Source organism: Mustela lutreola, chromosome 18 (assembly GCF_030435805.1).
Source record: "Mustela lutreola isolate mMusLut2 chromosome 18, mMusLut2.pri, whole genome shotgun sequence".
NCBI classification, from domain to species: Eukaryota; Metazoa; Chordata; class Mammalia; order Carnivora; family Mustelidae; genus Mustela; species Mustela lutreola.
In genome coordinates, this window is record NC_081307.1 from 28492387 (window position 1) to 28509677 (window position 17291).

The following is a 17291-nucleotide window of genomic DNA, read 5'->3' on the forward strand; positions in this document are numbered from 1 at the left end:
GGAATGACCACTTGGGGCCGGGCTGGAGCGGGGGTGGGGGTGGGGGGCAGGGAGATGCTGACACCGTGAAGCCACCACCTTAGAAAGACACCGTCCCCGGGGTCTCAGCATTCCGCCCTAGGAATCCAATGAGGGAAGGGAGAAATAACGCCGCAGCCCTCCAGGCAGACGCTCTCGCCCCCGTCTCCTCCCCTTTAAACCCGAAGGGCCTAGATACGGGCGCGTCTTTTCTTTAAGGGCTGGAAGAGAAACGCCAGGACTGCCCCCGCAGACGCCAAAGGAAAACGCCGGGCCGCCCCCAACCGGCTTTGTCTCGGCGGTCTCGCCTGCCCTCGCGGGTCTCCGGGGCCGGACTCACCCAGGCCGCACGCCCCCCCGGGCCCGCTGCAGCTGTGGCCGGTCGCCGCAAGCCGGGGGATGACGAAGGGAAGCAGGCAGGGTGGCCTGCAGAACGCCAGGGCCCGTCCCCACCGCCACCGCCCCGGAGCCGGCGCCCGCCAGCAAGACTTCCCGGTACCCGCCCGCGCCGGCACAGGAAGCACTTTCTGCACCTGAGTGACAGCGCTCTGCACCAACCGCCGTCCCGAAACTTAACGCCGCTCCACAAAACGTAGGAAGACGCCCGTCTCCTACGGGGGTAGGAAATAGGGGTGGGGAGAGAAGGAGCCAATAGGAGGAGCAGGAAGGAGGAGGAGGCGGAGCCTCGGCGGCACCGCCCCGCAGCGTCTCCCCGGCGGCCCCAGCGCCCCACCCTCCGCGGCCTCGGGGTCCCCGCCCACACACCCCCAGCGGGCGGCTTCGCGCTGCCCGAAGGCCGGGGGCGCGCGTGACTCTCGTCTGCGGCGCCAGGGGTGTGCCTCCTGCAGACCAGGCTCGGAAGGGGGACGCCCCGGGCGCGGGGCCACTGCTCTCGCTTTCTCGTGGTCGCAGACGCCCTCCCGGGGGGCGTCCCGCGGCCGGCGCGATGAGTGCCAACGAGGACCAGGAGGTGAGTCCCGCTGGCCGAATGCCCCTTTCCCCGTGCGGGCGCGGCGCCTCGGCTCCGAGGGAGGCGGCTGAGCCCCCGAGGCCGGGCTGGGACCGGGCGCCGGCACGAGCGGCCCCGCACGTGCCTTCGCCCCTCGAGCGGACAGAGCCTTGGCTGGGGTGCCCCAAGTTTCCGGGTGCCCTGCGAGGAGAGGCCAGGCACGCGGCAACGGGAAGCCTCCGCCTCTGCCTCCGCTCCTCCCGGGAGTTTTCAGTTTTGCAAGCCCGGGGGTGGCCCCACGCCACCTTAATAACAAGGATGAGTGTCCTTGGAAGGCGACCCAGTGCTCTTGCCTCGCCTTCAGTCCCCAGGGTTCCTGTTCAGCCTCTTGCAATCTGATCACCTTAAAATGTTTAAAATCTCCTGGCTGGTAGGGACAGACTGAGCTGAGTTAGTTAAATTTCCAGTGGAGGAAAATCATGACACAAAGTGTCACCGATTTCTGGCCTTTTTGTTTGGTGGAATCAGTTATCCATCTGGTCGTTGTCCGGTGGAAATGAAGGCTGTTTTGAGCGAACACGTACCGTCCGACTCGTATAGTTTATACTCCGCGATTTTCTCATGAAATGCCACTTTGACACTGAATCATGTGATCGGGGAATGATACAGGTCATCTCTAGGGGAGCCACCTAATGGTGTAATGCGTCCAGAGTTTTGCAAAGGTAAAGTGGATGCCCTGGGGCTGCCCGGTGAGCGTGGGGTAGAATCCGAACTAGAATGCGAGCCTCCTACCCAAGTAATTCACTCTTCATTTAGAATATGTTTGTTCAAAGTTAGCACTTTTACAAGATAGATGTGATAGAATCCCTGGAATGGAAGTTACCTTGAAAGGACCCAAAGGGCAACAAGCTGGTTGATACCTGAAATCGCTTCTAAACTGTTGTTGCCAAGTGAGTTTCTAAGTCGAGGCGCCTGGAGTGTATCATGTCATGTTTCTCAAAGTTTGGCCCATGGAACACTGCCTTAGACTCATCCGGGTGGTGGTTAGAAAAACAAGTGCCTGTACTGTACCTCAGATTTACTGGATTAAAGTTCCCGGGGGGGGGGGGGGGGCAGGGATGTCCATTTTAACAACAGAATTCCATTCTTCTGCACGATTGATTTTCAGAGCTTTGAAATGTTTTCTGCCCCGTTTTTTCCGATGCCCTCTGCTCCTACTAAATGATTCCTTTTCGCTTTTTCTCCATATGTCCGTTCTTTTTGTTCCTTGTCTTGGAATTGTGTATTTGTGGACAGATTATAAATTTATTTATGTCCCTTTTTAAAATTGTGGCATCACCGTTTTCTAGTTTCTGTCAATTACAGCCCATTAAGTGCTCTGTGCAAAACAATTTCTTTCTTCCTCTACTGTGTTTAGGTATCTAAAGACATGTTCTTCCACTTACCCTATAAAATTTCCTCTTGTTAGATGGTTTTTCTAGGACACTTTGAATTTTTATTCAGCCACCAGCATGATTCACTATTCCATCAAATTGTCATTCATCAGTTTCATAAGCCTGCCTTCAGTTTTTGTTCCTGTCCTACTCACTAGTTAAAATGCAAGAAAGGATTAAGGGTAGGAGGAGTAGCCCAATATTTTGAGTAAGTTGACTCTTTCTAATCTCATCTTGGTTCTTGAATCCAGTTGAAATCCGGTATTTTTTTCACGTGAAGGTAGCAAGAGAAACCCAAGTAGACCTGGGTTCTGTGCCTTTCCTCAATGTACCAATCAAGTTATCCTCTCTAACATTTTTGTTTACATTTATCTTGCTTTTCACATGCTTGCCAAGGCTTAGGGACTGCTACTCTTTATTCTCCTCGGCCCCCACGAATTATTTCTTTAATAATCTATTCTAAAATTTTGTCTCCCTTTAATTTGTAGCATTCACGATGTGCATCTTTTTGAAAACTAAAGGATGTATCAAAGTACTGTCTTTCTTTGCTTCTCTTCTTCAGGGGCTCCTCGGTAATTCCAACAGTCTTTGAGTCTTCCCATTTGTCAGTCCACAGTGTTCTAAGAAATATTTCCAGGCAAGGATTATTAGTTACATTTTCTCTTGAAGTCCTTTTTATCCCATCTTGGGTAGGTTCTTGTCAAACCTCTTTCTAACCATCATTTTAAGTTCTTTTTGTGATCTGCAGGTGTTTTTTTCAAATTTCATATCATTCTGTGGGAAGGATTTCAAACATAAATAATACATGTAAATAGTGGGGTAATACTGTGTTTTGTATATCCCATTTCCAAGTGTAACGCTCTTTCTATCCTAGCCTAGGACACATGATCTAAAGTTACTTTAAACTGACTTATTTTTCTCCCGGGTAGAAAGGAGAAGATAAGATATTCTTTACAGGATTGAAGGAAGAACGAGTGAGACAGTGCGCTGTAAAATGCTCAGGAGTTCCTGGCACATAACTTTGAAGGAAGTATTAGTATTCACATTGTGTTACTATTTGCACATATATTATATACCTTTATTATAAACATCAAAGGCCATAAAAGTAACTAAACTTTACATAGTTGAGTGGGCTTGAATCAGAAACTAAACACCCTCTATGTTTAATCCATTTATACCACTAAACAAAACTCATTTGATACATTTATTTTTTTCCAGATGGAACTGGAAGCTCTGCGTTCCATTTACGAAGGAGACGAAAGTTTCCGGGAGTTAAGTCCAGTTTCCTTTCAATATAGGGTAAGACATGACATGACTAGGAGCCCTTGCTACTTTGCTAGAAAAGATTGAGGGTTGCTGAAAGTGCTTTTATTTTTTTAATGATTTTGGTTTTTTAAATTCAACTGTTTAAACCAATTACCTCTTTGGATTTTCCGAAGCATTTGAATGAAAGCTCATCACCGTGACATCAATTATTTTTAACTTTGGGGAACCATTCAGAAACTCTTTTAAAAACTAAGAGAAACTTGTTTTTATTGTGAGAGAATGATCAAAGGTTAGAAATGGAAGAAACCTTAGAAGTTACATGGTCTTGCCTTCTAACCTTAAAGATCGTGTCTCTAAGTCATAACTTCCCAAGCTTTCCCAGCTGATGCTGATAAATACTAGAATTAAAATCCTGGTTTCTATTCCAAGTCTAGTATTATTTTCCCCACCCTATGATATAGTCAAGAAAAGTTGATACTTTCCTAATTCTGTATTAACAATATGTGTGAATATTTTTTTTACATATTCTTTAAAAGGGAGTTTGTCCATAACTGTTCTCAACATGAAACATTACCAGTATCTTGTTTTGTAAGTAAATAACAGAAACCAGCTCTCCAGATGATTATAAACAGTAGTGGTGTGAGAAAGCTTTTTGGTCCAAGACTTACAGTTATTCACATCATCAATTCAAATAAATTATGTGATAAGGGATTCTTATATGTCATTATTACAGACTGTTAGAGAAGATAAATTCTTTATCATTACTTTCTTTAGAGACTCTCCCGTCTCCTTGGCTCCTTCAAGCTCAACAGCCCTTACACCACTCCATAGATAAAACAACAAAAAAACTTAATGGCCAAGGTTAACACTGGGGTCAAGTGCTAGGCCCTTCCATATGAATCCAGCTGCCTCCCCAGAGGTCCCCAAGCACTGCCACTTTCCCCTTAGCAAATGGGAGGTTGAGAACTGCCCCATACTTCCCTAAACATCTGTATTAACAAGTGTGGTCCCTTGTTGACACAGTATATGGAACGTAGTAGGACGTGTGTGTGTCCTACAGGATGGATTCTCCGCTGTGACCACAGGATGGATCTCAAGGGAATAAAACATGAAATTTGGAAACCTTGTATGTGTTGAGAGCCAGAGGACAAGGATACAGGTCTGACTGGGTCCTGGTCAAGCCCCCTCAGTTCCTGTTTAGCAGACTGGTTCAGTAACCTCCTAGACCATTCTCCCCTTTCAGTTTGGTCTGAAGCTTGCCTCCACACCCCACCAGTAGTCCTGCAGATGACTAGGTGACTCTCTGAAACACATTAGTTACCCCATTCCTTCGTTGAGAAGCGTTTCTGCATGGGTTTCTCCTACCTATAAAATGGGATTAAATTCCTCAGCTTGACACTCAGGGCCCTTCTGTTTGGTTCACACTGCCTCTCCAGACTTTCCCTGCCACTACCGTCCGTTAGACCCAGTAGCCTGTGGACCATTTCCCTGCATTTTTTAATATTGTGCCCGTGGGCACATCTTTTGCTCCCCGCTCACCTCACGCCCCTCATCCAACCTACTTCTTCTTTAATGCCTACCTCAGGCTCCTCTGTGACATATTTGGGCCTCCTCTTCTAGCTCTCTCTTGACTTCAGAGCAGAATTGGCCATTCCCCATTTCTTCCTACTTTGTTCTGTGTCTTTTTTAAACTTTTAATCATGCAGCAGTTTCATGAGTTACTTAAATCTCTGCTCCCCTTAAAGACAGGAATGGTCTTATCTCTGTTTTTGTATTTTCTGTACCTTGCACTATAGGGGGCACAGGGCCCCCCCGCTTCTACACACACCTTGCGTAAGGACTTAGTAGACTGCATACAGCAAGTAACTTTTATCACTTTTTCATTATCTCTGTATTTGAAACACAAGCATAAACCGATGATGTCATCAACTTATGTAAATATATATCAATAGGTCCCTAAGATTATTTGACATAATTTCTAAGCCTCACCTTATTTTGGTGTGTCTTGTGGTTGATGCTAAGGGGAAGGGAATAAAAATTAGTGGTCAGAGAATAAAGGGCAAGTGACAGTTTGGGGTGAAAAATTTTTTAATCTCTTATTGTTGTCTAAAAATAAATAGAAAAAGCAGCACATATACTAAAAATATTACAGAGGAGATTGGCATAGCCCTTTGCAAGGATGAAATGCTGACTCATGAATCATTCCATAATTTTATTAGAAAAATCACCATTTTGCAACCACCAATATGATGATCATTTCAGGCAAGGCTCATTAATGGATGTTAAAAACTTCGAAAAGTTGTGGGGAAAGCAAAAGAAATAGGAAAGACATTTTTAAGTTATTCAGGTGAAGAGGGTCAAAAGTTACAAACTTCTAGCTATAAAAAAATGAGGGATTTAATGCACAGCATGGTAACCGTAGTTAGTAACATAGTATTGCATATTTGAAGGTTGCACAGAGAGTAGATCTTGAAAGTTCTCACCTAGCCCAAGGCTCTCCTGAACCTTATCTCTTTACCTTTCCCTTTTTTTTCCTCTAAATTTTACATTTCCTTTTCTGGTCTTGGAATTGTGCTAAAGTGTATCAATCCCTCCTTCTTAAGGCCTCGTCTGATTTGGCAATTGGAAAACGTAGGGCGAAGATTGGGCCTTTCAAGTTCGTGGATTGTTATTTTTGTCCATTCTCTTCCTTTCTCCCACAATTGATATGTATTCTCTGTCCTCAGAAAGCTTTGATGGAAACAAAAATTTATATTAGACATTCTTGATACTGGAAAAAGCCAGAGGGCTGGTTGGAGAGAAAGATTGTGGACACCAAGTCAGATTATGACTATGGCTCTCAACCCCTGGCAGGCCTCAGCCTGTACCCTGAACTTTCCAGAATACAATGTTTCTGATCTGATTATGAGCATTGGCAGTGATTCATCATTTTCAAAGTCATAATTAAATAAATATTCTGTCTTTGTGTCACTTTCTACAAGCCTAAGATTTCCCTTTTCTTCAGATAGGTGAAAATGGTGATCCCAAAGCCTTCTTAATAGAGATTTCCTGGACAGAAACATATCCCCAAACACCTCCAATTATATCTATGAACGCTTTTTTTAACAACACCATGTGAGTAGTGTTCCGTTTTCATTGTTTTTTGTAACACTGTCGCTTACTTTTCTCTCAGCCATGTATTTCTTGTGCATTATAGATCGTCAGCTGTAAAGCAGAGCATATTAGCCAAGTTACAGGAAGCCGTGGAGGTCAATCTTGGGACTGCCATGACCTACACGTTGTTTGAATATGCCAAGGACAATAAAGACCAGTTCATGGAGAATCATCAGCCTGTGAATTCTACGGTGAGCTTGTGCTTCGTTTTGGCTTCACTCTCCTACTAATTCGTCCTTACTAGGTAGTATTTTTTTTTTTGTAATTGAAAGATTTCTTGTTAGACTGAAAATGAGTTAGGGGCACCTGGGTGGCTCAGTCGGGGTTAAGTGTCTACTTTCAGTTTAGGTCATGATCCTAGAGTCCTGGGGTCGAGCCCTGCATCGGGCTCTCTGCTCCGCTCATGCTCTCTCTCACTCTCTCACATAAATAAATAAAATCTTTAAAAATAAAGAAATAAAAAAAACAAGTTACATCTGAGTGAAGTAATCGTGAATTCAAGGTTTCTCAGTGCCTATTTAACTTTAAAAATGAAATCATATCCTATAGATCTTACCCTTCCTGTGAGATTAGAATACTTCCCATGCCCACCACAACTGAGGTGCTGTTGAACCAAATATTTGTTTAAATGTATTAACCATATTTGACGTCTCCATAAAGCTCAGATGGAGGATTTCGTACGCGGCGCCCAAATATGTTGGAAATTGCTTTCTTCAGGAGCCTTCTTTAGCTGGGAATAATCTTGTCCCAGTTCGCTCTGAACGTGGTGCAAGCTTTAAGAGACTTCATGAATAGGAAAACAGTTCTTTTATTTCTAGAAGGATTTTAGGAAATCATCACCTTTTATGCCGCAGGCATCTCTTTTTCGAACCCTTTGCACCCAGTCCTGTGCCGAGAGACTTTCCAAGGCCAGAGTCCATTGAGTTCTATAAAGCAGGCCGGCGGCTTCCTGACAGCGAAGGCTCTGGGTCTTCTACCTGAGCAGCTCTGGCTGCCACATCCCTGATGCCACAGAAGAGCCCTGTGGGCAGCTCTCGAGTGGGAGAAAGTGGTAGCAGAGCCGGGGGACGGGGGGCCTCACCAGGCAGCCCTGAAAACCCTCACCGCTCCTCGCTGCATCACTGACCCTGAGACTTTGTTTTGGTCAGGGCAGGGGCCGCTGTCTGACCCTCACTGTGCTCAGTTTCTTCTTCTGTCCAGCGGGGATTATGGTAGCTTCTGCCTCGTAAGAGTTGAGTAAGGGTCAGACCAGGGTGTACAACATTTACAGCAATGCTTGGCACCTAGTAAGAATTTCAAATTTTGCCTATCACACTCTGATTACGTGAATCCAAATTAAAATATTTTTCTTTTTCTTTTTTTTTAAAGATTTTATTTATTTATTGGGTGGGGGGGAGCAGAGGGAAGGGGAGAGATAATCTCAAGCAGACTCTGCTGTAAGCACGGAGCCCGACACAGGGCATGATCTCACAACCCTGAGATCGTGACCTGAGCCAAAATCAGCGGTCACACACTGAACCAACTGAGCCACACAGGCGCCCCCAAAATATTTTTCTTCATTCATGAAGATTTTCTTCATTTCTTCAGGGAATCCGGGTTTTCTAGGTAGGCACGTGTGATTTTTCTAAAGACATACTTAAAATTCCAAATAAAGCAAATTAACCGAATTACAAAATTACCTTAGAACTTCAGAGCTTCAACATAATGCTGGTATCGGGTCTTATTTCTCAGAGGCTTGGTTATAACAATGGAACTAACATCATGTAAGTCTCTCTATGGGAACGTTTAGAAGAATGAAAGCAATGTACGAATGGCACCTGATCTAATAAATGGATATTATAATGCAGCATTATTTTACTTTACAGATCTAATTCAGTAAGTTTTAAGGCATTAGTACAGGAATTATTTGTTTTTTTCTAGATACCCATAAGCAGTATCATCTCCGTTGAAACTCCTAATACAGCCCCATCAAGTAAGAAAAAAGAGAAAAAAGAACAGCTTTCAAAAGCCCAGAAACGTAAGCTGGCAGATAAAACAGGTTTGTGTTTATTTTATTTTATTTTTTTAATAACACACAGAAATGGGTTGCTTTTTAGTGTGATGTGAGTGCTTAATAAGTATATTTCGAGTTCGAGGAGTAGTTCTCTGTTCTTCATTCTTGGAACACTTGGATCAGACACTGTCTTAGGTCACAGATGTATATGGAAGATATTTACCACTACTTCACCGCAAGAGCTCACCATTTGAGGAGAAGGTAAGTGAGTGGCAGAATAACTATAAATGGGTCTTGAGGGTGAGAAACAGAATAGCATACAGAAGTGTGTCCTACCTTGTATCAAAAGTCCCATGTCTGGGACTTTCCTGTTTGTTTACCTCTCTGGCAGGTACGTGCATTACTAAAAATTCTTTGAACTGTAGCTTTCATTTGAAATGAAGTCTGCTGTACCATTAGGTCTTAGCACAATAAATAATATACTGTTTTTATCTGTTGATTTATTTAAATAATTTGCATAAGATTTAAGAATAGAATTTCTGGGGGCGCCTGGGTGGCTCAGTTGGTTCAGTGTGTGAGATCATGACCCGGGATCGAGTCCCGCATCGAGCTCTCTGCTCAGCAGGGAGCCTGCTTCCCTCTCTCTCTCTCTCTCTCTCTCTCTCTCTCTCTGCCTGCCTCTCCGACTACTTGTGATTTCTCTCTGTCAAATAAATAAATAAAATCTTTAAAAAAAAAAAAAAAGAATAGAATTTCTGTGTTCTAAACCAGAGTCATTTTGTGGACCTTTAGAAGAGAATTATAAATTCCACCTCATATCACCAATAATATTTGATCTCTTTGTTTTTGCAAATTGGTATCGATCTGTCAACTTTTTTTTCCAATTGAGGAAATATATATATTTATATACTTATACATAAGTGTGTCCATGTATACTGTTGTCTCTATCTGTGTATGTGTGTGTGTGTGTGTATTCTTGGTATAAGGTTACAAGTTGCCCTTGATTGAAAAGAACTGACTCTTTGGTGAGGAAGTTTAAAATAATGCCCTTTTATAAAATGATGGCAGGTATTTTGTTTTTGTTTTGTTTAACGTCCTATGTGGCAGAACAAAAAGATAGCAACCTTTGTTGGCCCTCAGAACACATTTTTGAAGTCATAATGGTTTGTGAAATAACAAATCTGGGGCTCCATTATACCTAACATTAAAGCATGAACAACCAAAGCACTGAATTGTTAGTCATTGCAATCTCTTTTCTAGGATGTTGGTTAATTTCTTTGTTAATGCTGTAGCATTTCTGCCCATTAGTTCATTACCTGTCGCTTTCATACACAATGACCTATGATTATTCCTTTCATTACTGTTTCCCCAACTCCATCTCTTTTGATGATGCCCACCTGAAAGGCATTATCTTTCTATAGTTGTGGTGCAGGAGTTAGTGACTTGGAACTTGCATTTTAAATAAAACTTATCGTGGGTAAGTTTTCATTAATAAAACTGGTGATCTGCCCCACACCCCTTACAACCAATAAACAGTTGGATAAGATTCTTACTGGCATAAAGGACAAGAGAGCCATTAGCATCTAAGATTGAGGTCCAGTAATACTTCTTCTGTCCTGTAAGAAATCAGGAGGTTAGTTTCTGTTTCCCTTATGTAAAATTAATCTATTTGTTTTGAATGCAAATTTTGATGATTTCATAAAATGAGATGTATATAGCAATATCAAGCATAAAGGAAATCACGTCTTTTTAAACTAAAACACTTAATATTTATTAAAGTATTCTTTAAGATTGAATATTCTATTAAAAGAACAAAATCACTTTGTAAACTGTGAATTTTTTATGTAAAGTTTCAGCTTGTTTTCAGGCACTCCCAGCAGATTAAACATCTGTCAGATTAAACAATGTTAGGTTAAATAATGAATTTTTTATCAGACTACAAAAGTTAATAAATAAGTTGACTAGGCCTCCTCTTCGTCTGGAAGCCAGACATTGGTTTATAAGGACTCTTGTCTTGAGCCTAGCTTCGGAGTTTAAAAACCCTCACGAAGCAGTAAAGTAACACAACTCACTTAAATCAGCCATGACCTTATTAAAAGGGTAGCATTGTACAAGTGCATGAAACTAGTAAGTTGATTAGCTCCTCTTCCTGGCATTTCCAACTCACCTCCGTGTTTTTATCTTAATATCACAGTTTTGTCTTGAGCGGAACTGGGACAAATGTGAGAAGGGTGTACGTCTAAATCACTTTGCAGATATTCTGGGAATGGTGCTTTCAGTTCACAATGATGATAAACTAGTTTTCCAGCTTAATAATACGTGATTTAAAATTTTAGTCTATTTGTTGTGTAGAGTAATATATAAAAGCTTATCTGTTAGAGTATTCATTGCTTTAAAAATTACTGTCCGGTCTTAGAAATAAAGTTACTCTTTTTGTCCTGTAGATCACAAAGGAGAACTTCCTCGAGGATGGAACTGGGTTGATGTGGTGAAGGTATATAATACTTACATTCTGGGCTTTGAAACATTGTTATCGGTCTATCATCAAATAATGAAATTTATATCTTCCATTTTTTTTCTCCCCCCTCAACCTTTGAATTTTACTGGGATGGCTGTTTCCTTTTTTGCTTCAGCATGTAAGTATTTTTGAAGTATCTTTCCCGTTCTTTTCTTTCCTACACCTTCAGTTTTAGATTTTCTTTTCTTTTTATTTATTTTTTAGAAGATTTTATTTATTTATTTATTTGACAGAGATCACAAGTAGGCAGAGAGGCAGGCAGAGAGAGCAAGAGGGGGAAGCAGTCTTCCTGCTGAGCAGAGAACCCAACGCAGGGCTCCATCCCAGGACTCTGGGATCAGGACTTGAGCCGAAGGCAGACGCTTAACCCACTGAGCCACGTAGGTGCCCCTAGATTTTTTTTTCTGAATAATGGAAAAATCTGTAGAACTAAGCTATAAGTACCATAAAGTCTGACTGTCTATGTAAGTACATGTGAAGAATGAACACGTCTAACTGTGGATTGGTGGTAGTGTGGAAACAAGAAACAAAGCATTGAAAGAAGTGCTTTGATTTCTTAGTAGAAATTTGTATTTTTTTTTTTAAGATTTTATTTATTTATTTGACAGACAGAGATCACAAGTAGGCAGAGAAGCAGGCAGAGAGAGAGGGGGAAGCAGGCTCCCTGCCGAGCAGAGAGCCCAATGTGGGGCTTGATCCCAGAACCCTGGGATCATGACCTGAGCCGAAGGCAGAGGCTTTAACCCATTGAGCCACCCAGGCGCCCCCGTTTTTTGTTTTTTGTTTTTTTTTTTAAGGGCAAACTCTAGATGGAGCTCCCATCATCGTCAAGAAGGATTTTCTGTTTTTCCTATTTAGAATTGTTTCTGTTTCACATTGAAGTTTTTTTTTGCCGACTTCTCTTGGTATTTTTCTTATTTGTAAGTTCCAGTATATTAAAGTGATGTTCAGTTAATCTTCTTTGTAGGACTTCATGTGTTTTGCATGCCAACTAGTGCCACTACTGCTGTGAGAAGATGTGATCCAAGGGTAGTTAAAGATTAGGATTTTAGTGGGGACCTAAAAATATGGGTAATTATAAGTAGTATATTCTCAGAGTTTATTCGAAAGTTTATTTGAAAGTTCATAGGGTACCTTTGCTGTAGAAACTGCTTAAAATAAACTTTGTGTCTAGTACAAGAATATTACCTGGGAATAGGGTGGGGTAAGCTAAGGTCGGAATAAAGAAGCAGTATTTCTGGTCTGCCTCCTGGGCAAGGGGCTGAGCGCACAGGAGATGTCTGTGTGGGTGCGGCTTCTCCCGCCGTCTCCTTTACCCAGGTCCCGCCTCCATGGATGCCTGATGGATACTTCATGTCCCAGGTGTGCTTGTATTTACCTCACCAACCAAGTTGTTTCACTCCTTAAAATGCTTCAGGCTTCAGGGGCGCCTGCATGGCTTAGTCCTTAAGCATCTGCCTTCTGCTCAGGCCGTGATCCCATAGTCCTGGGATCGAGCCCCGCATCAGGCTCCCTGATCTGCGGGGGGTCTGCTTCTCCCTTTCCAACTCACTCTGCTTCTGTTCCCTCTCTTGACGTGTCTTTCTCTGTCAAATAAATAAATAAAATCTTAAAAAAAAGAAAGCTTCAAACTTCAGAATGGGAGTGCATCCTTTCCATGAAGTCGCCTGCAGCAGAAATTGGGCTCAAAAATATTCTGATTAATCCACAGGTGTTAGCGCTCCTTCTCTAGCTCCAGAAATTTAGTTTCTCATATAAACTGATATATAATTTGTTAATATAAATTAGAATTTAATTGTTAATATAAATTAGAATTTCAAGAAATTTAAATGAAATAAAGATTTAAATAATCCAGTAACCTCGAGAAATAGACGAAGATATTTTGTAAGAGGGAAGTTATCACGTAGATGTGGTCTGGACTCAGAGTCTGTTACCCTAAACCAGTAGTTTCCAAGTGTGATCTTGGGATCCCTCGGAGGTCCTGGGGCCCTCTGGGTGTCAACAAGGTCAAAACTATTTACATCACAATGTTAAGATATTGTTGGCCTTTTTTTCCTCATTCTCACAGGTGAATTGTGGTGGTTTACCAGAGGCCCCATGAAAAGTGATGACGCCATCACTAATACTCTTCTTTTAGAGCATTAATAGAATGTGTGCTTTTATATTGTGTTTTTCAGAATTTTCTAAGATAATGAGTAGGTTTAGAATCTAAGTATGTGCATTTTTATATTAACTCAGTTTGTTCTTAATACTGGTACTGTGTTTTTGTTTGCTGTTTCCTATTATACCTGCCTTACTATAGAAGCAGATTTGTGAAAAACCAGCGGTCTCCCGTTGAGCTCAGTAATAAAGAAGTTTGCAAAAATGTAAAAGAATACTATTCTTCGCATTAAGTCCTATTAATTTGTTTTAGAAAACACAGCTTTTCGTTTAAGAAATGTTGTTTGGTGATTACAGAATGGGTTTACTGTTATTTTTATTTTTACATGAATTAAAATTCTTCAGTTTTAATTTCAAGCGCTGCAGGTATAACATGTACTTAAAAGAAAGCTCTTTAAGATCCTTGAAGTGGGAAGAGGAGCTGAGGCCAGAATGTTAGAACTTCTAGAAACTTAGCAGTTTCTACTTTTCACAGCTTCCCACATTCTCTGGGGTTCTCAGGGCTTGGGTTCAGTGGGGATTTCTTGGTGGCTCGGTCTTTATTCTGGTCAGAATTGTCTGTGTATTCTTTGGGAGCTCTCCTCGCCCCATTTGCTAAATTCTGTAGATTTTTATCAGAAAAGACTTGCAATTTAAGATTTTGATCGCATTTTTTAAACTGTATTTAATTTATGTGGGTTTTTTTAACCACAATTTTTAAAATTTTGAAGACTTTATTTGTGAAAATAATAGAAGAATGTCATTCATTTTGTAAATGGCACCTTTTGTGTATTCTTGGTTCCAATTTATTTCTTGGAAAGCTTTGAGGGATTTTTTTCTCCTCCTTGTTCTATTGAGGTTGTGGGGTTTTTCTGTTTTGGTTTTTTTGTTGTTGTTGTTAAGATTTTATTTATTTATTTGACAGAGAGAGATCACAAGTAGGCAGAGAGGCAGACAGAGAGAGAGGAAGGGAAGCAGGTCCCCCGTTGAGCAGAGAGCCCGATGCGGGACTCGATCTCAGGACCCTGAGATCATGACCTGAGCCGAAGGCAGTGGCTTAACCCACTGAGCCACCCAGGCACCCAGGTTGTGTTTTTAAAGAATCCTTTTTAAAGTAGCTGAGCCTAAAGTTGACAAGTAGTTAAATATACTGAATGCAGTGAATGGTGTTAAGTTACACGAAACTTGTTGCCTGTTGCTCTATCAACTGTAAATATTTGTCATAGTAAGTGAAAACAGTGAATTCAAATAACATGATAGCTTAATCTTGTTGATGATGTCTTTTTTCTCTTTTTTATAGTTAAGCAAAACTGGCTCTAAAGAAGACGAATAGTTCTTGGAATTGAAGACAAGGGAAAAGCATCCTTTAAGAAGGAAACTGGGTTCAAAATCCTTCATTATTACTCTTTTCTGGTATTGAGGTGGCTTTTTATAAAACAATTTTTTTGTATGTTTCTTATGTAAAAAAAAATGTTTTAAGCTGAAAGTTCATGAAAAGATCTGGTTGTATTAAATTATTTTCACAAACTTGCCTTAATAAAAGGTGAAATATTACCGTTTAGTATACTTTATGAAGATGGTTGATCTTTGTAAATGGACAAAATGGGAAAAAATAAATAATCAATGTGAATTTATATGATCTTATTCCAGTGGATTGGCTGTTTTTTAAAGGAGTAGGAAGCCCTTTTGAAACTCTTATCCCAGTGGATCAGAATACTGAGTATACAGTTGCTCTGTGGTGTGATCCATTTTAATAGACTTCTCATCTTAATAAAGTCTTCATCTCTCCTTTCTCTTAATTACTGAAGCGTAAATTGCTCCAGAGAAATTTAAATACTAATATTTGAACTTACTACATAATATTCTTTGTAGTTCCTTTTTATTTTTCAAGGGTGAACCACTTCTTTCTTATTTTTAGTAAATGAGTATCTGTTCATACTCTTCTCTTCTTTTGGGTCATGATGTTTGACCATGAGAGTTTTCGGCTGTATGCGGACTAGGGGAATATAAAATAAATCTGCCAAATACATTCAGAAGCGTTTGAGTAGAAGTGCTGGTTCCCACTGAAAACATTTCTCTTTGCTGCATATACCAAGATGGGAGTAAAAGATGCCTTAATATTTAATTTTTGTATTTTTGGGAGACAGTGGTTTTAATAAATTCCTGTTTCTCTGCCACTGTGTGTTTTTGGTTCTCTCGCGACAGGTCTTCTAAATGGTTTAACATAAAACCACCTTTCAGGTCTTGTTTCTTTTCAAGTAGCCGTGTGGATTTCTCAGGCTGAACATCTGTTTTCATAGTAATAAACGTAGAAGTGTTTCAAATGCTGAATCATAGTACAAGCTTGATTATTTTTTTTTAATCACGAGTAGGGTAACTGTTAGTGACATGTAACCAGGAAGTCACTGATGTGTTGTGTGACTTATGGTGACTACATTTACTCCCTGGCTGGAGAACCCTGAGAACTGCTGCTGGTTCTAGAAGGGTAAACTGTTGGTTCCTCCAGTTACACCTGTGCAGCTCGGGTCTGACTTTTCAAAGAATAATGAACTTCTAAAGACATGTCCTTAGCATCAGAGCAGTTTAAATTGTATGCGTGGCTTTTACTGGGCTAATATTAGGCTCAGTTAAATGGTTGGAATTACACAGTAAATACAATTATGGTAAAGAAGTGTAATCTGGTTTTCAAAAGCTAAATCACACTTTATATCTTGAACTAATAGAAGCATTACAATTCAAGACCACCGGAATACACCAGTTCGTTTTTGGGGGTGTGTACATGATTTTTGTTGTGTTATTTGTTTGCTTGTTTTTAAAGAAACTGAAACTACAGATCTGCTCGTGGAACAAATTGTGTTTTGCTCTGAAGATTCTGAAGTTGTTCAGGCTTACTGTGGTTCAAAGATGACAAAGAATAATGCTAGTTAAATGCCAATGAACTATTTTTACTCTTTTTTATACGAAATGTACAAATTTGGGGGGTGATGGTAGCAACGGGGCCTCTGACCACCTTCTCTAAAGCACTGGAACATTCTCATCTGTTTTACCACTGTCTATTCAACACTCCCAGTATATTTTCTCCAAGTCTGTCTACCTAAAACTGTACGGAATGACATAAATAATGAGCAATAAAACCAGAATTATACACAGTGGCTTCTCTGTGTTTATTTCAAGTTGATAGAGAATTGTTGATTTTACAGATTTGCACAGACTTACGGTGTAAGGTGCACCCTCCTTCAAAATGTTGGATTGAGAAAGAATTGTTTCATGAGTTGACAAGAAGCTAAGGGATACCCAGTCTTTTTTTTTTTTTTTTTTTTTTTTTTTTGACAGAGATCACAAGTAGGCAGAGAGGCAGACAGAGAGGGGGAAGCAGGTTCCCTGCTGAGCAGAGAGCCCGATGCAGGACTTGATCCCAGGACCTTGAGATCATGACCTGAGCCAAAGGCAGCAGCTTAACCCACTGAGCCACCCAGGTGCCCTTAAAAAAATTTTTTTTTGGAATATGTTTTTGGATTGATTTATTTGAGAGAGACCATGAGCACAAGCTTGGGGAAGCAGAGGGAGAAGCAGACTCCCCACTGAGCAGGGAGCCCCACGTGGGACTCCATCCTAAGACCCTGGGATCATGCCCTGAGCCAAAGGCAGGCGCTCAACCGACCAAGCCACCCAGGCGTCCCAACCTTGGAATCTTTATGCATTATTTCTTCACAGGCCCCCCATTTTAGGTCGGCTGGGTGATTTGAGCTTTCCAGAAGTTCTGCTTGATAACTGCTCGTGTGCCTTCCCAGACCTTGTTTCAGAAGAGACCAGTTAGGACAG

The 17291-nt window shown here is 41.2% G+C and overlaps 2 protein-coding genes across 3 annotated transcripts in view; one reads left to right on the top strand and one right to left on the bottom strand.

Annotated features, from left to right (window-relative positions):
* The window catches only part of TRAPPC11 (trafficking protein particle complex subunit 11), a 44840-nt gene extending 44300 nt beyond the window's left edge, over positions 1–540 (bottom strand). For both annotated transcript variants that reach the window (XM_059155902.1, XM_059155903.1), the window contains exon 1: positions 359–540. The gene's annotated coding sequence lies outside the window, so the exon portion shown is untranslated. The remainder of the gene's footprint in view (positions 1–358) is intronic.
* Positions 541–742: 202 nt separating this feature from the next.
* RWDD4 (RWD domain containing 4) lies at positions 743–16618 on the top strand. Its single transcript, XM_059155904.1, has 7 exons — positions 743–988; positions 3619–3699; positions 6671–6780; positions 6863–7010; positions 8740–8857; positions 11257–11448; positions 14770–16618. The coding sequence occupies exons 1-7, from the start codon at positions 965–967 to the stop codon at positions 14787–14789; spliced, it is 693 nt and encodes a 230-aa protein (XP_059011887.1). The 5' UTR covers positions 743–964; the 3' UTR covers positions 14790–16618.
* Positions 16619–17291: the final 673 nt, after the last annotated feature.